Below are 25558 nucleotides of genomic sequence, written 5' to 3'. Positions count from 1 at the left end.
TAGTGCAGTGTCACTCAAGATGATGCAACCTATAGTAGGAATTCTGTGTAAATTAGAAGTACTACTTCAAAGTAACAGTTAGAAACCTGGAAATAATATCGGGAGTTACACAATTTGCCTTCTCAACTGAGTTACAGGAATGCCTGAGAGACAGAGACATATATTTAAATCATATTCTTTGAGGAAAGCCGATTATTTTAGATGATTTTAACCTACTCTTCAGGGCATTACAAATGACTAAGAAAGCCACGTACCACAGACCCTCCTCTGCATTCAGCATACCGGGTCTTCATACGGCAGAGCGAACCATCCTCGCTAGTGGAGGAACACAAGCCCCAGCTCCAGCGATGGTGGTAGGGAGCCCTCTAGTGCTCCACAAGGAAAGGTCACCACTCATACTGGATTACACTGCCCCACGATCGTTATTTAGATCACTGAAGTGAAGGCAGTGTGAAGTACATTTTCCTCACCAGAAAACAAGTCCCCTAGCTATTTAACTATTTCACGCCGTATTAAAAGATGCAGTAACATTGCACAACGTGTTTATAAGCACCACTGATTTTAAAGCATAAAAAATTTGAAAGTGGCTTAGGCATCTTACACATTTAAGGGGCTAGGTATCAAAGACTCCCCTCAAATTCAGCTGACAAGTATTTAAAAGACAAGTTTGTATATGATAATTGTCTCAGTAAAGAAAAATATAAATGATCATCTTTAGGGAGGCAATTCACAGAGTAATTTAGATGCACAGATACAGTTCTTTTAAGGGAGTTGAAAAGACATAGCTGTTAACTTTATTATTTAAACCTCAGCGTTAGATGGATTTACCATTATTTATGAAACATTAAGAAAAACTTTAAAAAACCCCTACATCTACAATGGTAACCAAACAACATAGTTGAGTTAGTCCTAGCCTGGGTAAGAAGTGCAGTGCTACAGTCCTATTCCTTGCCTCTTCTGGGTATGCCATGAAGCACTGTCTCAACCCAAAAGCTGAGCGTGAGCATACAGCTCTGTTATGGATAGGGAGAAAGCTTGTAACATAAATAATTTCCCCCTTCCAGCCTCACTATCTGAGTTCCACACCTCAATTATATACTGTACTTTCAGTTATATAAATACTTTGTTACTTATTTAAACTGGTGTCTGATTTTCTAAACACCTTTTCCATGCTGTTCAAAATTTTAGATACCTTTCCTGAGCTAAAGGAGTACAAGTATATTTAACTTTCCAAGTGCAGAAGCTACACCATACTTTTATTCATCATTACACAGAATCACAGAATCGGTAAGGTTGGAAGGGACCTCTGGAGATCATCTAGTCCAACCTTCCTGCTCAAGGGAGGTCCTACCATTTCACAGTTCAAATAATTACATCTTGAGAAACAAATATTTTGAAGGTCTTTGTAATACATTCTTACTTTAGAAAGTCTACTTCCTACGAGAGGGTAACAGAAAGATAATGAAAAATAGGAAAAGCAAAACAATCATTTTAGAAGTAGTAAGATAATCAGACATATCACCAAAAGAGAAATATTTCTAAAAGACCATTTGGAAATAGAATTGGAAGCAACTCTTAGAAGTGTACTGGAGTATTCAAGAAAATCCTTTCCCCTACTAATGTATGCTCTTCAGCAGCTGTGGCTGGCTTAAATGCATGCGAGTTCTCATGACAACTGTAAACGCAGCAAAGGAACAGTTCAAACTGGTCCCACTTCTTTTTTATATCTCTCTGGTATGTTAGGCCATCTGCAAGTAGAGATGTAAAATTTCTAGAAACATGTGAAAAAAAGAAGAAAGTTCAAGTTTCTTTCCTCATTTTATTTTTAGGTTTGAGTGGGTCTTTCTGTTTCTTAGGTTTTTCTTCCAAAAAGAAAGATGAATGTTTTAGGAGAAATTGAAATATTAGCAGTAATTACTTACTTCTTTAAAAAACATAAAGCATAGGAAGCAATACTAGTTGCAGTCATGAAATAATAAACATTGTTAACTTGTGACAAATACACTAGTACTTTTCAAATACTACAAATGTAGCTACTATTAAAATTCAGTTGTGTGGCATACTAACATATGTAACCAGTTTTCGCCTGTTGCCACAATTCAAAAGATGGAAAGGAGTAGAGGAAGGCATTTAAAAACAGAAAACATCAGTATTACTGATCTTCTATCTTTGAGCCCTACAGGATTAACTTTGTAATTCTATTGACACGTTACAATTCAAATACATGAGAAATTAATATTTCTAGGCAAAAGACTTAGGAAACAGATGAAACATCACTGGCATCCTTACTGCAATGTATGTAACAAAGCAAAATCTTAAAGATCACAATAAAGTTTGACTTACAGAACTCAAGTTTCTAAAAAACCTCATTTGAAATATTTACTAGTTAACACTTAAAGCCTGAAGTCTAGCAATAACATTTTGAAAGCAACCACAGTCCTGGCTAGGACAAATTTTAACTTTAACCATAAACCTCATCTTAGTCCTAACTCAAATTTGGCAACCTTGGCCAACATTACACTTACCCAGACAGCTAGCAAATCTCCTAATAATCCTAACTACCTCTCTGCACCCTTTAATCTGGCTAGGATAGCAGCTTCACTGGCTCTTCATGGCCAACCATAAATTCTAATGCTAAACTGAAATCCAATCAAACAAATCAATTGTGGAGATCTGAAATCTATAAAGAGCACAATACACCAACATTTCTACTCTAGTAATACTTTTGGACATAGCAATACATTCAAATTAACAGTCTTTAATGAGATAAAACTCTGATTATTATTCCAGTCATAGCACTAGAGACATCAAATTTCACCAGAATAGATGCTTCCCCTCCATTTTCCTCATCATGAAAAAATAAAAAGATAGGTTAAGAAAAACTATATTAATTTGCTTCTTACTGTAAGTTTATAAACTAAAGGAAGAATTTGAGAAATAAGTTATTTTTTAGAATATAATAGAGAATATGCATTTAATCCTATTATGAAATAAACAGTAGAATTTAATTTCCAACAAGAAAGCAAACACTAAAAATGGATGTGTTGCACACTGATGTATTTAAATTGACATCACATTAACACCTTCTAAATATGAAAATATAAAATCATTAGTTGAAAATAAAGAAAAAAATTGCAAATTCAACCAAGACAGTTTGAGTCTTACTTACATACCTTTTCTGATTGATGTCGTAACACTTACACAGAACAGCTCAAATTTTAGAGAAAAAGGTTGAAAATAAAAAGGTATAAAGAATATATGAGGTGATGTTAAGATATATGTTAAAATAATGATGGCTCAACAAAAAATTTGGCCTGTGGTATCCTGTACTATAGTTATCTAAAATTATGTATCTTAAATACAGTATATTTTAAATAGATTCTTTCGAAGGAGTCAATTACGGCAATAATGTAATTTTAAAGATTGTTCTGAGTATTCTTTTTTTTTCCTCCTGAGAGAAAACGTTTTCATACTTCTTGTTTCCTCATAGGGGACAGAGAAGGAACCAGAAAAACAGGAAGAAAAAGAATGATTTTCAAGTTCCCCATTCTCATTTTCTAAGCTAACATCTCTTTTTATGACAGTCAAGCATTTCACTACATCACTACAATACGAGTACACTTTTAGCCATAACAATTATCAGATATTCATTTCTGGCAGACATTGACAATGAACCTTCTTCAGTACTCTGCTCATTTAAGAGAAACGGACTTGGACAGTCAAGGTCTTGAAAATCAGAAGAACAGTTTCAAAGGACTACAGAAACATGCAGATTACTAATGTAAAAGAAGAAAGGCAAAAAAATGCAAATTTACAAGAAAATTACTTTGGAAGTGTTTATGTGTAATTTGCCTGTTCATAGGCCCTCAGCTATCACTGGGTAAAGAAAATCTAGAAAAGCAGGTAAATGGTAAAGCTGATAAAAAGATACATGGGCACAGACAACAGGAAGGAGACATCAAAGTGTCCTGCTGCGAGGGAAGCAGAAGCTCTGGAAGAGCTGGGGGAACTGATGTTGGAAGCAGGAGTAGGAGAGATGAGGAACATGGAGCTATTGCAGTACGAGCTGCGAAGGACTCTCCTGTAAAACGGCTGACCAAAACAGCCAATTCAACACTTTCCCCATAGTTCAAAAGAAAAATAATTAAATAGGGTTCTGGGAAGCAAATATTTGATTTAGGGGTGGACATTCAGGAAACTAGGATGAAGACAGCTCTCCTTCCCCTGCAAAGGCAGAGAAAATATAGCAACTTAGCAACTGCAGTTTCAAATTCACATGTAGATCCGCTGTGGTACTCGAAGGCTGTTTAGAATACTAGGAAATGGTGCCAAGGTTGTGGCTAGTGATTTTTACCATCTTGGGGAGGAGGGAGAAGGGGAAGCACGGCATAATTTTCAACCCAAGATTTATCGTTTGATGGTGTAAGTGTTAATAACAAAGTCAGTTACACTAAAATGTTTTCTAAACCTTCTCCCTCATCCCCCCAGGAAACAGCTTCCTAGGAAAATAAATACTCAGAAACTTACTTACCAAGGCAAGTATAAAGACCCTGACTTATCCATGCTAGTATAGCAAGAGTGATAAGATCTCCAAAACTTGCTGCTATAGGAGTGGCAACATTGTCAGGATTAATACCGGTCTTCTTTGATCCAACAATAACTCCAACCATTATTATTCCTAAATTCAACAAAGAAGAAAGTATGCTAATGATATCTATTCCCCACAAGAAATTCCAGGATAATGGTAATTTCAAACTTGATAAATAAGAAGTCCATGCCTTTCTCCAGGATGATCATTCCTCCCATCTGACCCATTTCTGCATTTTTAATTCTTAGCTATTTTTAAAAATGAGTTTATGTATTTTAAAAACAACAGCAAACAAAGAAAACTACTGGTACAATGTGCTATTTTTACTTACGATTAGAATTCTCACTGTTAAAACTGTAAATCAGTCATCTCTTGAAGAAAAAATATTCCTTGTATTACTTCTACACCCTATTAAGTCTATCTGGCTGAGATTTATATTATTACAGTAGGCTGAAAACAACGTAAGACTAAATACATGATGTCTGAAATTGTGTAAGATTTCCAGTCATGAACTTAGCATCAGAAGCCATGAAGCTATATCACAATTTAAGTAAAAAACAAGCCAACATATTAAAATGATACTTGCTGAACAGTCAAAACATTTTAATTTGAGGCCATTGGTTTCTGTTTTTTTCTATAAACAGCAACGGCATTTTAAATACAAACGGAATTTCTTTACAGAATGCAAGTGGCTTCTAAAAATACAATTCACGTTGCTATTAGCAGTATTCTTTGGTAAGTACTTCAAGCATTTTCCCTCATCATATAAAACACTTAAGAGTTTCGACTGTATTCATTATTTTCCATGTTGTTTCACAGAAATAACAAAAAATATCCTTTTCATGTATTTCAGCAAGTAATATTATTTATTGTAGGCTAAATTAGGAGTTCACTTTCAGACAAACTGCCAAAAGAGTTACACTCCATGAAATTCTCAAATGGAAGAATTGAAATGATTCTTTGGGATCACAATACTTCAACAGCACCTGTTTCATGTGTAGGAGGTAGATGCTTAGAAAGTAATTTCCTGTGTTGGCCCATCACCAGACGCAACAAAGGTTTTTCTTCATGTCCAAACAATACACGGCAAGTGGAAAGAACACGGTCCTGTTCACTGATCCTACTACTGCTCTTAATTCCACCTCTTGATGAAACTCGCTTTCTAATCACTAAGAAAGTGTGTTCTTAATGTGGTACTAATTCCTTGCAAAACTTTAATGATGTCAAGACAGTTTGCAGTTTTCACATAAGGAAACATATCAAGTTACTAAAAAAGGGAAGCTAAACATTTTTATGAAGACTACCAACTGTGTATTTTCACTAAGAATATGTCACTAGTAGAGGCACCTTTTTTCTCACTACTGTCCATTAAGTACTTTCTTACACTTCTATGACTAAATCTTTCCTGACAATTGCCAAGAATAAGCTTAAGCATGCAGCTCAAGACAGATAAACTGATACTGTCTATAGAGGGGAACTTGGACTCTGAGCCAGTCTATGCCCTTTATCTACCAAACCAATTGGTTCACTTCAGATACAAAGCAGAGAACAAAGTACTATGGCAGCAGCATACCACTCAGGCTCAGTTGAGAGTAATTATAGATAATTTCCACTTGCCCAGTACTGAGACTGTATTTTATACAGTAATGAATATAAAAAGTGGGGAATATGTTATCTTCTCTCATCTTGTTAGGAAAACCTAAAAAATATACTTTTTGTTTTAGATATGCTCAGGAGGTCATACAAACTAAACTCTTTCAAAAATATGATAGAAGATAGATGTAATATTAAGGCCTATACAGAAATTGCCAACAAGCTTTCTATTGTCAGCTGTGTTTCAGTGACTGTGCATTACTGGATTTCAATTTTTAAAGACAGCAGTAAAAATACAAATTCTGCCTCCATAAAAAGCGAAGTAACTGTAAAAAACAACAAACATACTTCTTTTACCTTGTAAAAGAGAAGCTATGAAGGCCGTTGCTACACTGCTAGAGCACAAAAGGATTGAATGATCAAAGCGGTATTTGCCCTCTGGAATCCAGCCCAATATAACTGCTGCCACTGCTGCCAGGAAGCCAACTACTGTTGCCTGAACCTAGACAAGAAACAGGTAAATTCTGTTAGAAATGAGTGGCTCTTAAAATAATTGGCTTAAGAGGGCTATGGAATCATTTCCTGTTATTCTTTCCTCCTATCCACGTTTGCTTGCAAAGTGTAGAGGGAGCATGCACATCCCTCCATCTTGTAGAGAATATGATATTCTTGGTTGATGAAGAAGAAAAATCCTATGCCAATAATGATGGCTTTACCAGTAATTCAGAGATTCAAAAATAACAGAAGTAAAATCAGGAAAAAGAGCTGAGGAATCTCCAGGAGCTGAAGATAAAATGCCTAGAAAGCTTCTGAAGCCATTTAAAACAGTGAAGTCACAGCATAAACTCTTCACATATTTTTTTTGAATCCCGTATGTTCCATTACAAAATATGAGCACGGAATAGTTCTTAAGATTAAGAGATAGCTGCTTGATAGCTGCTTTCGAGAACAAACACTCATTTCCTCAAATGACTCAGCTATTTAAAATATAGTTTATTATTGAAAAGCTCCATCACATACTTCTTTTAAATACTGAATCCAAATAAAATACAGTATTGAAAAGATTTGAGGTCAAGTGTAAGAGACTTTGTCAAATCTGAAATTATTCTCTAATCAGCCTCAGAAATGTTCTCTCTGGAAAATTAAAAATAAAATATTATTGATACAGTCACAAAGCAGAGTGTATCTCTTTTGGTGATAAACACAAGTTCATATTGTTTTAGAGAAGAAATACACTGCACCACAAGCAATTTGTCATAAAAACATATTTTAAGTATGATTCAGTGGAGTATTGCTATATTCCTATTAACATTTTCTATCTCCACATGTGCCCAAATTTGTGCTCGACATTTTAAATAACTAAGTTTTGTAATAAGCAAACTAGTCGATTGCATTTACCTGTTTTAAGGCCAGATTGCCAATTATTAGGTTCCACTTTTCAATGGGAGAATCCATTTTCCCAATATTTACCTGTCAAAATTACAAGACAATTTAAGATATTTGAGTTTAAAATTATGTTACTTTGAAAAATCACTAACAAGGCAGAAAGCAACAAATAATTCAACTCTTACAAAAAATGTTTGACATTCTGTCTATTCTATAGAGATTAACCAGCTTAAAAAATATTTTATGGAATTTGTTGATCATACATGGTAGGTAATTAGAAGTTTGATTCTTAACACTTTAAGTTTCTTTTACAACAATTAACATTAATGCCAGGCATTCTGCAAGCAAGTTAAAACCAAGCTATGCTTTTTCAAGTCAAGTATTTAAAATTGCACATATGCTACCTAGCCAAAAATAGTCAAGGCTGATGCAGTTTTATGCAGTATGTAACTTGTTTAACATCAGCCTACTGTGTAAGGTATACTAGCTACCTGATATTCCATGAATGCTCCAAACACCATCAGCGATTAGATTAATGGTTGGAAGGGAAACTTAGCGGTGTTCAGTCACTTCAGACTAAACTTGTTTCTATGAGCCCCAAATTCTATGAGCCAATAAAAAATGCACAGGCATATGTATATGCAGACTCAAATACTTTCATGTATATGGACTGCAGTGAAACTACCTGCATACATAAAATGTATTTGCAAGTGCCTACAAAAATCAGAAACTACATCCAGTAGTGTTTTGTGTTCCAACCTTGGGTTTATTACAATACAACTAGAGACTTACAGTGCTGTAAATGATATAAGCCTACATGTTGAAAATACATGTTGTTTTGTAATATAGTCCATACTTTTATTTATTTTTGAGTTAGCAGACAAAATCTGAAGAACCATGCATTCCACTGCATATAGCTGCAATTAAAATACCTTACTTTTTGAGCTAATTGAACAATTTCTTACTTTTTTTTGCAGAAATACTGATGTTTATTTTTTCTATAGAATGTTAATTTATAAAATAACCTATACTTCTCAAAATACAGAAAGCCTCAATACTTTCTTTTCCCTTTTGATGATTTCTTTTCAGTTATATGTCCTTTTCTTTTAGATTTTTTTATGTTTTGTGATTTCAGCAATTTATGAGTCATTTACACAATTAAGTGTTAAAAGAAACACTCAACTAAAAAGTCTGGAAACTTAGTAAGACATTTTATCTCAATCTACGCAATAAATATTTTACAGTATTCAAAGCACAGTCAAAGCTTTATCAATACATGCATTAAATTTAAATACTAGAACAGTATTTAAGGACGTACAGAAAACAATTTTCTTTACATCATTCTTAAACATACATGCTAAATGATAGGCTAAGAAGAGCTTCACATTTCATTTTTTTTCCTTTCAAGATGTTTTTGAAAAGTAGCAAATAATCCCTGCTAAAACAGTAATCTTACAAAATGCTTAATAGATTCAGCATGCAAATGAGCTGCTGCCAAAAGGCATAGTTCTTCTCTCCCCTACCATCTACTGCAAGATTCAAGATCTCTTTCCTGAATCAGATCTAGCAACTCCACAAGTTAATGACAGCACAGATTTGTTTGCTGCTTTGATGGAAAACTTTTTTCAGGGAAATGGATTTTCTTCAGCAAAATGATCAGTGCTCCTGCACAAATGCTCCTGGGACAAAACCAAAGGAGTCTGCATCAAGTTTACAGAGGTGTCTGGATGAATGTCTTTCTTTTCTTCCTCAAGAAAAGAAAAGAAAAGAAAAGAAAAAGAAAAGAAATAGAGAGAGAAGGCAATGCTGTAAACTGAGACAACAATGGGAATGACCCAAAGTACAGAACAAAGTTGAAGAATACAAAACACACAGGAGAAATACTACGTTTGAAAGGGCATTTGATCTATGTACATCTCATACACTTATGCCAGCACAATACGGGAGGAGGGGGAACTGTTTACTTTAATGCAAAAAAAAAAAGTACAAGCTATACCCTTAAACTGATTAAAACAACAGTCTATAGGGAAAGGACTAATTTTAAGTGAACGGGAAATTGTGAGTAATTGGTAACAGCAGCTAAAACAGAAATTTGGGCAATAAGATTAAGGTGATTCAGGCACAAGCTGGAACCAGAGGTTTTATGAATAGAAACTTGCTAAAATAACAAAACATTATGTTTTGGCTGACTACATAAATACAATCGGGTAAATTAAAGATAATTATTTTACAGCCCAAGAGCATAGGCACATCTACAAATTCAGGTGCAACTATAAACTAACTGAGCCAGAGGGCAGGAATTAGCTCTAAAGCTGCAGTCATATTAGAAATGTTCTCCTTAAAGGCAGAGCTATTCATAGAGGCACAGTCCTGCATTTAGTGTTGAGACAGCATCTGTTGGAGAGTTGGCTTGTGCAAATTTAGGTCAGTGGGAGGAAGATTCATCATACAACTGTCAGATATGCCACAGTTTAGATATGCCACAAATAAATAAACTCCTTCAGCTTTCTCTAACTATGAGGACAACAGGAGCAAATGCAGAATAGCTAAAGAGAGTGAGGCTCAATGAAATCAATATGAAGAGTGCAAAGATCTAAATAATCTCTTTCACAGAGGTCTGAGAGAAGTGATATGTAAATTGCAGGTCCAATAGCAAGTGTTTTGGTAAAACTCTTCAGTAACGAATGAAACAATATGACACAGCACCCGTTTTTAAAACCTAGAAGAGTGCCAGCAGACAACTAGCACTTAAATTTAATTCATCCACTTAAATAAATTCATATTTAGCAACTAAATTGAAGCTGCCACATGTAAAATGTTACAGGCAATAGATTACACACATAATAACATATAACAAGTTCCCATATATATATTTTCTTCTAACAGACATGTTACAAAGCTCTTGTGCATTTGTTTGCCTTCACAGCAGCGCTCCATGAGGTGAACTGGCAAAGAGCTGTGCATGTCACAACTGAAGCTGAATATCAAAAAAAGGCACATAAGAGAAAGCTGCAAGTTTCTTTGTAAGATAAAGGACATTTTTTTCTGTTTATCAACATGTAAAGACTAAATATCATCTCATTAGTATCATCTTGATAATGAACTACCTAAATTGTTCTTATTTCATACAATATTCTTATTTCATACACTATTTAAACTTCCACTGTGTTTTACACGTGTCTATGCATACACACACGTGTGCATGCGCAAACACACACACACACCCATTCACATACACACACTACAATATTTTCTGTTGATCTTCACCAGCTAAAATACATTAGAGTGCCCACTGGCTAAATGAGAGAATGTCCACCGAGCTGTAACATGTATCTACTTCCTTCCTAAGAGGGATAGGCAATGAACTTAAAACAGATCTAAGGAAATCCTAGAAAGTAGTTCAGTCGTCTATGTAAATTAGTCTAGGGTCTTTCAAGATCTTTGAGGAAAATGAGCCACCTAAGGAATTACCAGAGACATCAGAAAAAAAAAAATGTTAATTCAAAGCTGGGAAACATCTTGGTGCCAATGGTGCTGTTGCCTGCAGAAATGTACATGTTACTGACCTCTCCTTAGCCAGCTAATTAACCTTCATGGTGGTACCCTGTGAACACGGTTGACTCACCTGATTTGGCCAACTGGGCATGGGATAACTGCCGGTAGTGGGATGAGAGGAAGCCTTCATGGCATGCTTGAGTAAAAAGCTCTGAAGCACCAGCTGACTTAAGTTTCGGTGCGACTTAATAACAGTAGCAGCGGTAAGTGGAACTGGTAATACTCTTTACACTAAGCCCTATTAAAATGGGCTGTGCATCAAAAGATGGAATAGCTTTCACAGTTGGCCTAAGGTCTAACAGAGAAATTCAGCAAAATCAGTGAAATCCAGAAAAACAAGGAAAAGGTAGTTATATAATAAAGGCAGCAAAGCATTTTGACTCAACAAGGTAATTTCATGGAAATAAAGCAGTGGCAAAAAGTAAACTGTCCCAGAAGGATGCTGTCCCAGAAAGGATGCTTCATCACTTTGACTATGTTCTATTGTCTGAGTCTTGGTAGGAGCTTGGCGTTCAAATGTCCAAACTGGTATTGAAAAATCACATTCAAGACATCTGCAGGCCATGTTATCATGTAGTTAATGGGATACTTTTTAAGCATGCCATTCTGCTTTGGGGGGAGGTGGTCTGAACCTGAGGATGTTAACTTCAGTTAACCACTGAACATGCAGGCAGTGCCACGGAACCTCCTGTATCAATTTTCTGGAGGTGGGGAGGAGGAGCAGCTCCTTGACTTTAGGTAACAACTGGGAGATAATAAGAACTGGAGAAGATTAAGAACAGGACTCTCAGTGCAGGAAAAAAAGAGTCTATACTTTACAGATGTCCCCGGAGAGCTGTGAGGGTCACAGATGAGGTGGCATTGCTGAGGCTGAGGAAATGAGGCAATGACTGCCTCAGAGAAGAGATGTTGGAATCATGATCTGACAAAGGTCTCATCCTTTTGCCTAAGCAACACTTGAACCAGAAGAATTAAAGATCACATTATCTGAAGCAGAACTAGGGGATCTCATTCTGACCCTCTTTTGTTATACCTTCAGTAAGGCACTGGTAGATACTGGACTTCCTCAGTTTTATTCTTCATGAGGCAATACAAATACTTTGAATGCTCAGGCAAGGAGCTGTGTAAGTTGTGAACAAAGTAAGTGACAAGTTAACACAAAAACCCTGCAAGGTAGAAGATAAAAATATTCATGCCTGATAGTAAAGGCAGTAAAGTTTAAACAAAAATTACTGTTAAGAAACAATAAAAAACCCAGAAAATTAAAAGCATTAAAATCAAGCAGAAAACATGACTGAATAGCTAAGTCTGCTACTGATGAAGACCCAGCAAAGCATGCCTATTTATACATATGAAAGAAAGGGTATGGGGGAAATTCATCAGTTTCTATAACAGGTGTGACACAAGCAGATCTTCACAGGACTGCTAAGGTTACGTCCCTCACTGTGTGAACTTGGGCAATAATTCAGCATAATGAAAGTTACTAATGACACAAAGCTGGGAGGCCTTGTTAATACAAAGAGGTGCAATATCATACAGAAATTAGACGACCTGGACGATTACAGCAATGAAATCAGATGATATCCAACAGTAGAAGTCATGTGAGAGGTCATGTGCTTACGGACTATTAGAATTTCTGCCAGAAGATGAAAGTGACAGCTAGAAACAACACAAAAGGAGAAATACTAGGACTCCACAATTGATCACCAAGTGACTATGAAGTCTTAAAGTGATGCTCCTAGGAACAGAAGTAAATACAATTCTAGAATGTTTCAAGGGAGCTATCTGCAAGAGACATACGGAGGTGTTATTTTACAAACTCATAGTTAAGTCTCATCTGAAATTATATACACCTTTTACCAATCATTTTTCCAGAAAAATTCATTCAAGCAGGAACAGACAGAGAAAGCCCCCTGCCCTCACCAGAGAATGGAAAGCTTATCTTCAAAGGAGAAATGCTACATAATACAGTATTTTACAGAGATACCCAAGATAGCTCATGTACCAGAAATATTTTAGCCAAATTAGTGGAGCATTCTATTCATGATAGTTATTTACACAAAAAAAATACACATGTGAAGGTAATTTGGTTTCTTAGGCTGGAAAAATGAAGGGCTGGAACATCCCTTGAGACACAAAAAGAACTGTGACAAAGACATACAAAAAAAGATGCAGAAAAGAACTACTTATGCTAAATTACAGTGTTGGCATGAAAAAAATTGTTCAGCTAGAAAGTTTAAAAAAAGTTTCTCACAGTTTGATCAACAGAAGTCTAGAGTAGGAATGTGAGTAATTCTTTATTTTGGTGCCACACAAGTGGTCTTTTGAAAAATGTATTTAAACCTTACACAGTAGCCTATTCAAACCCCATCAAGGCCAAAGAGACCAGGCAAGCTTACAAAATATAAATATCAAAAATCTACTCAATCTGCTAAGAAGGATGACTCAGAGGAGATTGAAGAAGGTAAAATTTTGGGATGTGAAGATTGGAAGAGGGTTGCCTTTTTAGCTTTGCTAATTTAATAACAAATTTAAAGAGCTCTTCTAATAGCCTAATTAAGCCATAAGGATAAAACATACGTGTTCCAAAGATCTGATTACCTTTTGAAATATTTACAACATATCTGAAGGAGTAAGGGAAAGAGAAAGTTACTTACAGCAGTTGACAGTCTGGAAGCCAAGGTCATTTCTAAATTTCCCTTGAGACCAAGAAGTGCAGGAACCAGAATAAAAACTTCAGTAACATTCTTGAACACATCCCAGTGCTATGTGATAGATACAGAGGGGAAAAATTCAATTGAAAAAAAATCTCTTTAGACCATCCTTTAAGCAACGTCTAAAATTCTGTACTTCATAACCTAAGTCTCTATAAGAAACAATCTTTTACTATTAGACCTAGAAGACTTTAAAGAAAGAACTGTTACCTGTCTAGATAAAACTGTACATTACAACTCTAAAGATCAGAATACCCTAAATAAATACGGCTCTGCTACTGCACTTTCTTGTCAACTTTCAGATAAAGACTAAGTAAAAGTCATTTGAAAATTTTTATTTTTCATGGTTAATCAATAATTATTTTTTACTCTCTCTTAAAAGGGAGACTAATTTTAATATTGCAGTTTAATGTATGTAATTTTTGTTTATATTGTGCATATGACAAGTTAATTTCAACCACTTAAATTACACTACTAGTACATCAAAGCAATAATTAAAAACTAATATGAGATGGAATAACATCTCTCTACTAGCAGGAAATTAAAACTTGATCTTACAGCAAACGTAGTTCAAAAAAGACGTCATTAACTTGAAGTCTTTTTTATGACTTTAAAATAGTACCAGGTGCTATATCTGCTCTTGAATTCTGCTGTTAATTTACAAAAATATTTTCCTCTTTTCCCTTCCAGCTGTCTAGAAACTTCATATAAAAACAGGAAATAAAAAGTTGTCAAATGGTCAAAGTCCATAATTCTGCTCTTATCTCTTTTACTTATAAAAGGTTTTGGATTTGCTCACAATAAAATCATGAAATTGAGAATAGTATCATTTTGCAAAACCCAGACTGTATAAAGGAAATAAAACCAAAATCTCCCCTAATTTTATTATGTCAGCAATTCTGATCTCTCAGAACAGAAATGCTGTACTGCATTAACTGTCTGTCAATCCATGTATTTAAGTGGTATTCAATTATCAACTTTAATTAAACTAAGAAATTTGTAATATAAATTGTCTTTGTATTTAGGGATTTGCAGCAATTTAAAAAATGATTTTAACAAAAAAATCAATGCTATTCTCAAATGTAAACAGGATCTGAGAATATACTGTATTTGAAATTACATATATTTTTACTTATGTGAAAGAATAGCCATGAAATTTTTTGTAAAAATCCAAGTTTAAAATACTTTGTCTTATCTAAATTTTCATTTTCAAAACATGTTTGGTCATATTTTAATACTTCACTTTACTGACATCATAGTTTAATGGCAATTTTAAGGTGCAAAAAGCTATTACTGCCCCAGTGTCACAATCTTTCTCATGCATGGTAAACTGGACTGGGAAACCAATCGAGAAAAAAACTAATACAGAAAAAAAAATCAATCAATTTCAATAAAACTAGCTACACAAACAGTTATTTTTCCTTAAGTGAAGATGTACAAGGTGAAACACTGGGTTGCAAGCCAATAGTGAGTACAACTGCCTCTTGGCTGATCACTAAGCTATATCATGAAGTGAATCATATCAATGAACATGAGCAGATTTGAACAAAGCATAAGACTGGTAAGCTTTGTATGAACATACCCTAAAATTGATATGTAACAGTGAATATATACAGAAGCAGGAAAGCGTGCATGCCATTTTTTATTTTCCATTTTCTGATGTGTAAGTGTCTCTTAGTTATAATTGATTAAATCAAAGGTTTTTTAATTCTCTCAAGATTTTGAGTGACAAAGACAGTAACCTTTTACTTGTCTTTAAATGAACATTGTAAAATTTTAAAGTATATCTAAAACACCTAAAACAGAATGAAACAAAACATAAAAGCCCAAATGAAATCATTTACAGCCTTTCCAATATGAGCAGGGTGGTTATTTCACATATGTTTGAATAATCTGTGCATCTACTCATACAGGAAGAGAGAATCCATTCGGTTTATAATTACAAAGAATTTCTGTTTTTGAAACAATAGAAACTAGGTAGGAAATAATACTAAATATAGCCTTCAGAAAGCAGACAGAATACAAGAAAGTAAGCGAGTCCAATAAACCTTTTTTAACTGCTACCTCAATTTTCTTCAAACATCACTATACAAAGAATTATTTCATAAACAACTGTTACTTTAATTCCTCTGCAAAGCTTGCTTATGTGCAACTGAGTTAAGCAAGGAACCAGTTCCAAAAACATTCCATATCAGTAGGGTTTTAATTGTATAATACTCTGAATGAGTGTTTTAAAATATTATTAAATATAACTGTTATAATTGAGAGAAAGTTCTGTTTTGTCTTAACCCTGAATAACTATCATCAGTTAAGTTTGCTACCACAAATCAAGATAGTCTGGCCTGAATGGACCTACCATAATTATATTTCAAGGTAGAAGTGGCTTCGTATCCCGGCTCACAGCACTGATGTTCATAATTCTGAGTGTTCAGTATGCTTAATATTATATTAAAAAGTCACTTACACATACCTGATCACTTTAAAAAACTCTAAACTCTAAATATGAATTTCATATAACATATGAATGTAATGCACATTTTTATATAACATATGTATTATCATGGACCACATCTACACATGTTCTCAGATACTGCAGAGACATGAGGTACACAAGTAGATGAGGTAATACAATAAATTACTAGATTTTTATCTTTATTTAAAGCAAGAGTTAAGTTTATTCAACAGTTTACTATGACTAAGCAACAACACTTACCTAGACTTGAATAACTCCCAATGAAATTCTCGAACTGTTTTAAAAGTAGTCTGGGGGAAAGGAGGAGTTCATAATAGTAGAAACATACATAGATATAATCATGATTTAATATTGCAAACATCTGCAATATGCAATGCATTAGAATTGGAAACCCACAGATCACCTATCAAAAAAAAACACCTTGCAAAGCAAATACCAACCTGTACGATATCCAAAACCATGCCAGCAGAAACGGTTCCAAATCCTGCTAGCAAAAAAGGTACAAGTATCTGTAATGCCATAATACTACTAGATTCTTTGGGCTGTTTTCTGCTCCCTTCCACAATGATATCCTCGTTACTGTCACTAGAGAAGTTATCTTCCTGCAACATGGCATCTGTTTCTGAAGCATCCATTCCATCACAGTAATTATAACTTGTAAAGTCATCATATTTAGGGCTACTGCTAGACGGGCTGTGTCCATTACTACCATGAAAACTGGGTTCTGAGAAGTGATGGTACTCCATGTGCTGATCAGATCTACCATTAAAATTGTGTCCTGCTGGCTGTAATCCATCTTGCCAAACACCATTCACCTTTTTGTGTCTTTCATCCTGGTTTATCTGGTAAACAACAGGAACCATACTCAAAAGCAGGTTCAAAAATTTATCAGATTGAATTGTGCTAAGATTTATGGTCCAATTAACAAAACCTTCTCTGTCATGAACTTTGCTATTTGTTTTGGTGATGGTAGATCTGTCTTTACAGTTAGTCATAGTGTTACAGAAGTATAGGTTGGAAAAACACTTTGTTCCTCAGACATCAACAAAAAAATCCTGTAGATGAGTCACCAAGTGCCATACTCGATTTTAAAACGGATAAGCCAAAATGATCCTTTTTTGCACGCAAATAGATTTTTTCATTGATCTCAGATCTTGAACAATTCCATAAGTAAAGCTGGATCTGAAAAAAAGAGTATATATTCAAGCTTAAAATATTTTAAGTCTATACAGAAGACACAAAATACTGACTTAAATTCTCAAGTCACCTGATATCTTTTCAATGCAAGTGTTTGTAGAAATGCAAATTTAATCCAACCTTTTAACTCTCTAATTTGGAAGAAATGAAAAAGCAAAAAAGAAAAGTTGGTGCATGAGGAAGCTTCTCAAATCCACATACTCTCCAGTGAGTGAAAGAGACGGTAATGTGGACTGTAAGTGAACACAGTGACACCCTAATTTTTGCCTTCTTAAGGCCTGGAAAGCCAATGTCATCAAGTTGCATGTGTAGTCCTAGATTTCCAGTGGCCTTGAAGGCAGTAGGTCCTGACTGCCAGAAAGTCCCCAGAGAAAAATATCTGAAGAAAGGGCAACGGCACAGACAAGGGGAACCTACTCAATGCACGATGGAGCCACTATTATTCCTTGGCCCCTATGGTAATGGCATGAATGTGGGGCATAGGTAAGGCAAAAAGAAAAACTTCCATACAACTATCATAGGTGGTAAGCCCCAAAGCGTTATTGGGTGGGAAAGGCCTTACACGCTGATAGTCCCTGATTCCCCCATAAAGCAATAACAAACCAGTATTGATATGTACAATTTGAAAGTATGCTATTTAAAACTTTACTGATGCAAATATACAAATCATTTTAAATATAACTAAAGAGCTACTACATATTTAACAAAACTGGACTTTTTTCGTAAAATATTGTAATATCAAGGAGAGGAGACATTGAAATTCAGACTAATTACTCTAAAATATTTTTAATTAGTCTAATTTAAAAATAAACCTATATACGATACTCACAAATGTAAGTCATACTAGAATTTAATTAAATTAGAAAAAAATTAAAGCTAGGATTTGGGATAATTTAAATCAAGATATTAAAAATTTGACTTCAGTTTAATTTTGCATGTGGTGTAAACTGCAGGTATTTCCTGAAAGATAGGTTGTTCTAATGTCTGGCAACCACTAAAATATAATTATTTGATCAGCATTAACACTAAAGGTGGTTTATTTTGCTTTCTGTGAGTGAGGCAAATAAAACACATTTTTTATGTTTAATGTGATTTAATGTGCATTTATTTCAACTTTTAAATTTCCATTATGTTAGAAAATTAAGCAATGACGTATTGACACTCTCAAGTCACTCAACATTTCCTCCATTAGAAGCCCCTTTATCCTGATCCTCTTCAGTTTTCATGTTACAATAACAGTTACCGTAGTTTACTAAAAGGACAACAGTATTCATTTGATTTGAAGCTTTGTTGACTTTGGTATTTACTACTAGACTCCACAAATACAAGTAAATGACTGGCATAAACAAAAAAACAAATATTAGGCAGACTACCCTAGCATGATGCAGAATAACACAACTCCACAAGATCAAGACACCATATCAATGCAAAGCCAGAAAAACGTATTTTTACAAACTGTAGGAAATAAAAATAGTTTAGGGTTGAAGGATTTTTAATCTATTTTCCTAGGAAAATGGAGCTCCCAAGATCATGCTTTTTGTGTTATGGTCCCTATTCTTCCTCTCTCTCCATTTCAATGTTTTTAAATCACTCAATATTTTTGGAGCAACTTCAACTAAATTTGATGGAGTGGAGGTCTCAAAGCTATTTATTTATTAAAAGCATTATAAGGAGAGGCCTTATGTCCCTGCTATAATGCATCTTCAAACATTAGTTAACATAATTCACCCACATATAGCCACAGCAAGTCGGACTTGAAAAGTCCTGCTGCTTATAGTACTACATTTTTCTCCTGAGTGAGGAAATGACTCAGACTTAATATGAAGGCTTTCCTTCAACAACTGATTTATCCAAGGGAGCTCTAGCCAAAAAAATGAATATTTTAAAGACAGCAATGGAGTCTGTCACTTGAGTTGGGAAGAAGTCAAGTTTCATAAGAAAAAAAACTTTTTTTTTCCGCATGACCAACAGAACCAAGATTCCTGAAATGTCTTTCACCACTCTACAGCAGGTTGTGCTATGCTGAACCTTTTACCATAGGTGTACAGAAACCTCCTAGGCCTCAAATCTGTTTTTCACACATTATACTTTACTTAAGAGTAACAGCACAACTATTGCTGCTATCCCAGAGGAGCTCCAACCACAGGTCAGTACAGTACTCAGTTAAATGCTACAGAATGAGAGAACAAAAAGGAGCAGTTTTGCTCTTCCCTGGCCCAAAGATTGTATTGTCTAAATAATAAAAAAGATACAGCACATAGAAAAAGACAAACAGAGGTTTTAAATCAGCAACCTACTACCAACTTCTGTGACAACAGCAATGAGCATTACAGAAGAATTAAGAGGAATATAAGCAAAAGACAGGATTATGAGAAGTTGATAAAGATTTCAAGAATAGCACAGCTGAGTGTGCCGCCGGTTGCCAACTGATTTATGAAGATGCAAAGAGGCACACTGGCAGAAGTTGCAGAAGGAAACATTTTGGATCACTTTCGCCAGCTGAGTTTCACTTGACCACAAGATGCATCCAGATTAGAGAAACTTTATGACAGAATCAAATAACAGGGTGTGGAATTACAATGCAAAAGAGCCCTCGGCGAAAAGACACTTATCAAGACCCACAGTAACCTCACAATTCAGGTGGACTTTTTTTTTTTTTTTTTTTTTTTTTTTTCCAGGAGGAGATGGGGGAGTAACAAATGAAGGATTTTATTTCACTCTGGTGAAATATATTGAGGAAATTTCACACTAGGTTTAACAAGGCACAATCTGGCTCTCATTGTGGTTTCTCCAATATGTCTTCCAATTATATCACTGAAGTACTAGACCGGTGACTCATGGAAATTATTCACTGTTCTGGAACTTTGGCCAAAAATATTTGGGTTAATTATCCATATCTTAAAACCACATTTTTTTTCTCTCCTTGAAATTTTATATGGTTTTTTTTTTAAGAAATAAATCTTTTGGGGAGATTGTGGTTTCATTTAATATAAGAAAGTGTTAAAGAACAGAAATAACACTAAAAGAAGAAAAAAAAAGAGGGACAGAAAAAATGATTCTTTTAACTGACAAAAGTTAAAAAAGGGGGGAAAGAGACTGGTCTGGAAGGCTAACAGCTGAAAAGAAATAGTACAAAGTGGTTTGGATGACTGCCACTTATGTTTTTCCTACCAGAAAGACTTGGAACACACAAAAAAAAGAGCAAATGATAAATGCTGGGAAATGAGAACGTAAGAGGACGAACTGAAAAATATACTATACAGTAAAGAGCAATTTCATCTTTAGAGCATACAGAGAGAAGGTAACTGTGAACCTTTGCAAAAGTAACAATTCATTTTTAAAAACCTATTCCAACAATCTTCCAAATGTCATCTGATGCAATAATTCTATTCTGAGTCAACGGATGCTAATATTGCTGTAGTTGGGTTTTGCTTGCACCTCTACAAAGCAACAAACCACCCAAGAAGCAGAATGATCTCTGGCTTAAGAATCCCTTCAGAAGCTTCATCACTGACAAGAACAGTCTCAATTTTATTGTGCTGTCTAGAAAAGATACAGGCATCAGAAAAACCAAGCACTATTAGAGTAACTTATATGAAAGAAATCGCTATTTCTGTATTAAAAATAGTTAAGAGTATGATTAGGAAGTATAAATCTCAGAAATCCAATCCCCAGCTTCTGTGGAAGGAAGAGATAAGTAATCTGGTTCTTGCCTTATAATCAGGAGGTTACAGTGTAAAGTACCCAAAAGAGGAAGCAAGAGAGACAGACTCTGAGAAGCCAGGAAGCCTCAAATTAGCACATCCAGCACATTATATGTGAATATGAACACATATGAACACATATATTTTCTTTCTACATGCAAAATAATGAGCTATATCCAAACTATGAATATAATAATTTGCACTTCTTTATTGTTTCCTAAGTACCTACATTTAATAGCTTCTTCCTTTCCTTCATTCATTCTATTCCACATAACAATTAATGTGTATTATTCGTACCTCTCTCTCTCAGTCCCACAAACATACACAATACAGCATACCTGTTATTTGCTACGGATGTATTCCTGAGAAGAGAGACACTTTGCAATTTGACAGATAACAAACCAATTCTCTCCTTAAGAGTTAACATATTTGATTAGGGAAGGCCTGCAGCAATTAAAGAAATACACGTAGAAACCGTATACATGTGGAGAATGGACAGGAAGAAGCAGGATCACCAGCTAGCTGGAAGAGATACTAACTTCTGGAAATAGGGAGTTACTTCAGAAAATCTCAAACACTTCAGCTATGAGACTGAACATCCGATCGTTAACACATTTTTCCATCCCTTACATTTGATTGACTTGATTGATCCTGATTCATTTGAGGAAGATGAAGACGACAATGAAAATGTAACTGTTCAGGAAGGGGCAGCAAAAACGCAGTATGATTATCCAAATTAACTGCCCACTCTGTCCCAGATGTACTTGGGATCGAATTCTCGAGAGCAGGGAACAGACGTATGGCTTAAAGAGCATCTAGCACTAGCAGGATTAAAGGACTGGATTCTACAGCTAAATACGACTGCCTGGTAAGTAGACTGCTGATAATTTCTCTTAAATATGAAGACAATTAGTAATTAAATCACCATGCTCTTTTAGGTACCTTCAAAAAAAGGAAGGGGATGAATGGACAGTCATAGTGCATGAAACTTTTTGTAGAGTCAACATTATGACAGGCTGAAACAAAGATTTATTAAAATCTGAGTCTAGGAAAATTAATTTTCTAATCTCTTTCAGGGTTTGGCTAACAAAAACAAAAGATAATTTAAATATTAATTAAATAATACTGAGGGCTTTTACAGGGTGCAAATCTACTCATACCAGAGTCAAATTCAATTTTTCCTAGAAGCTGTAAACTTTTATTATAGGTAATCATGTAAAGTAATAATAAGCTTCCATTTTTATATTTAATCTCTATGTTTCACTTCTGTGTGGTCTATAATAAAACATAACTTACATACATGACTGAGAAACACTCTACTACAAGAACAATCAAGGGAATATCCTTGGAAAGGGATTTTTAGGAAAATGACATGAAATATTAATGAAATAGTGAGCTTTAATACTTTGCCTTAATAAATATATGAGTACTTTGACAGCTCTGTATCAGTCTTGAAAAGGGCCTTTCTTTTGATGACAGCCCATGTATGCTGTTTTTACTATTTCTAGTATTTTTCCATATAGTATTTTTCCCCCCATTAGTAGAGATTATTTCCTGTGGAGAAAACTCAAAGGGGTCTAGTTCTGCTCATTTTCACATTCACATTACATATTCCTCTTCAGAACAGGCAAAATCCTAATCACATGTACAGCAATAGGAATTTTGCGATTGATTTAAACAGGGTTAGACTTTCATATTTGTAGATATGTTTATAAATGGCATTTATTAATTCAGGAAAGATGCCACTGTTGCTGAATTGTATTCTTAAATCACATTTAAGAACCAAAATCACAGGGATAATTATAATGAAATGGTCATATCCATGCCTAAAGACTCTCACAATAAGTAAGTTACATCCAGTGGTTGCGCTGCCAACCTGAGGGATCTCAATAGGCTGGAGAAACTGGCTAACTGGAACTTCATAAAGTTCAACACAGGGAAATGCGAAGCCCTGCACCTGCAGACGAGTAACTCCACGTACCAGCACAGCCTGGGGGCCAACCGGCTGGTAAGCAGCTTTGTGGAAGAGGCTGGGGGGACCCTCGTAGACACCAAGTCAAGCAAGAGACAGCAATGGGCTCTCACAGCAAAGGCGGCCAGTGGCCCGGACTGCACTGAGAGAGGCGTTGTCAGCAAGTCGAGGGAAGTGATCTTTCTCCTCTACTCAGCCCTGGTGAGGCCACACCTGTGCCTAGTTCTGGGCTCCCCAGTACAAGAGAGACATAGATTTACTGGAGCGAGTCCAGTAAAGGCCATGAAAATTGTTAAGAAACTGAAGCGTCTGTCATACAAAGCGAGGGAGGAGAGGCTGAGAGTGTTGAGGCTGTTTAGCCCTGGAGAAGATAAGGTTCAGGGAGGGTCTTATTCATTCTTGTACTAATACCGAATTCAAGAGAGTAAAAAAGACAGAGCCAGACTTCTCAGTGGTATATAGCAAAAGGACAAAAATCAACAGCACAAATTCAAACACTGGTAATTTCATTTATGTGTGGGAAAAGGGCTTTTTACTGTGAGGCTAGTCAAACACTGGAACAGGTTGCCCAGACAGGCTGCAGTTTCCAGCCTTGTAGATATTTTAGAACTTGACTGGACACAGCCCTGAGCAACCTGCTCTAGGTGACCCTGCTCTGAGCAAGGGCGGGTGGACTAGACAATTTCTAGAGGTCCATTCTAGCCTCAACAACCCCTGAGTCTCTGAAGTTTGGATGTGAGGTTTCGGGAGGGGGGAGTTTAAGTTCATAGTAAGACTTACATAGATAACAGATGGCTCTGCAGGGCCTTATCTCCGCTGTTATAACTGTCTGGTATAATACAACTTCCAGTAATACACTGACATCCATATACAGCTATGGCTAATCTTTAAATTGTTAAATCCTTGTAAACATAGCAGCACAAAGTGAAAGCTGTATCGGACCACCTCAGCACATAGAGAGTAACAAGCAGACCGTATTATCATTAGCCACTTTGTTGAAACCAGAGTCTAAGGTGGTACATGGGGCTAAGATTACTTATAGCAGATGCTTAATGTTTGGTATTAAAGACTGGAAAACACACTGGAAGTTAATAAATGTTTGCCAGGCAAATATACGGCCACTACATACCTTTTCTTAAATACTGCACAGTAAACTGGTTAATATGGTGTTTATTGTACAGCAGTTGTAAGGTTAAATCAACAGCAAAAGAAACAACAGGAAATATGGGGAAAAAATGGATGAAACAACCTCCAAATGTCGTCTTGAATGTAAGTAAAACACATGAGCAACTAGCCTCAGGCTCAATTTTCAGACAAGTTTTAGACTATTGCATTCCACTTCCTGAACACAACAGCTTTTGATTTTGGCCCCAAGGAAAGAAAAAGTAGCTGTCAGAAAAAGGTTTGGTTTGCCTCTACACTTTAAAGGCAACTCAACTAGAAGAGACCAAAATACAGCCCAAAATGGAGTGGCAAGGATGTGAAATGTGGCTAGTTGTAGAATCACCCAAAAGGAATGCCAATTTAAAAACTACCTGGCAAGTCATACCCAGCCCATCAAAAGTAGGTGTGAAAGTTTGAAATATAAAAGACAATGCATGCAGTCCACTACACTAAGCAACCAGTAAATGGTTACCAGGATGAATTCTAACTGCACTATTTGGGATGCCGTCTGCAGGTTTCTATTGTCATCGCCAACTAAGGATGCTTATTGCTTATTAGCTCAGGCAGTAGTATAAAGACTTCACATTGCTTTTTTAGGGTTACAGAAGTATTTGAAAAACAAATGATACATTGCAATTTTTATTTCTGAAGAGTCTACAAGTCATTCTATGGTATTCTGGTCACAGTTTCACAATCTCTTTAAGCCAACAGAAGTAGAGACTACTGCCAAAACAGGTATTGCCGCCTCTCATCTTCTCAACTGCATTAATCATTCATGTGGCCACTGAGCAAGCCAAGTGAAGGAACAGATATGGTTGAAAAAAATACTTTTTGTTTGATTAGTTTTAGGGGCTAGATTTTGCTCTTTAAACTTCTTTCTTTTTCTGCTGGTTAATTTTCAGCTGAATCAGCACATCTTCCAGCCAAACAAATGTTAATGCAAGCACAAGGGAATGAGTGGGAATATACAAAAGAGATGAAAGAGAGAATTGAATTGCTCATTCAGGGGTGACCTGCACTTAATTTGCTCAAAGTAATCACAGAGCTGTAGCATAAGAACTCACTTCTGAAAGAGGATCAGAAAGGAATGCTTACACAGAAACACAGAAGTGAAAGTATTATGTTGCAACATAACAAGTACCTATATATGTACACATAATAATCCATAACATCTGCAATCTCCAGTAGCTTTATTTCCTTGTAGTTTTTGTT

General features: G+C 35.5%; 1 protein-coding gene across 1 annotated transcript in view; it reads right to left on the bottom strand.

Moving 5' to 3' along the window:
* The window catches only part of SLC41A2 (solute carrier family 41 member 2), a 57477-nt gene that overhangs the window by 30032 nt on the left and 1887 nt on the right, over positions 1 to 25558 (bottom strand). The window contains exons 2-6 of the mRNA XM_062569525.1: positions 16750 to 17491; positions 13780 to 13887; positions 7580 to 7651; positions 6539 to 6683; positions 4532 to 4678 (exon numbers count right to left, since the gene is read on the bottom strand). Coding sequence (XP_062425509.1) covers positions 4532 to 4678; positions 6539 to 6683; positions 7580 to 7651; positions 13780 to 13887; positions 16750 to 17304 — 1027 coding nt within the window. The 5' untranslated portion in view covers positions 17305 to 17491. The remainder of the gene's footprint in view (positions 1 to 4531; positions 4679 to 6538; positions 6684 to 7579; positions 7652 to 13779; positions 13888 to 16749; positions 17492 to 25558) is intronic.

The sequence above is a fragment of the Rhea pennata genome, chromosome 1 (assembly GCF_028389875.1).
Source record: "Rhea pennata isolate bPtePen1 chromosome 1, bPtePen1.pri, whole genome shotgun sequence".
Lineage (NCBI taxonomy): Eukaryota > Metazoa > Chordata > Aves > Rheiformes > Rheidae > Rhea > Rhea pennata.
Note: the sequence above shows the minus strand (reverse complement) of the source record. Positions and strands in the feature narration are given on the sequence as shown.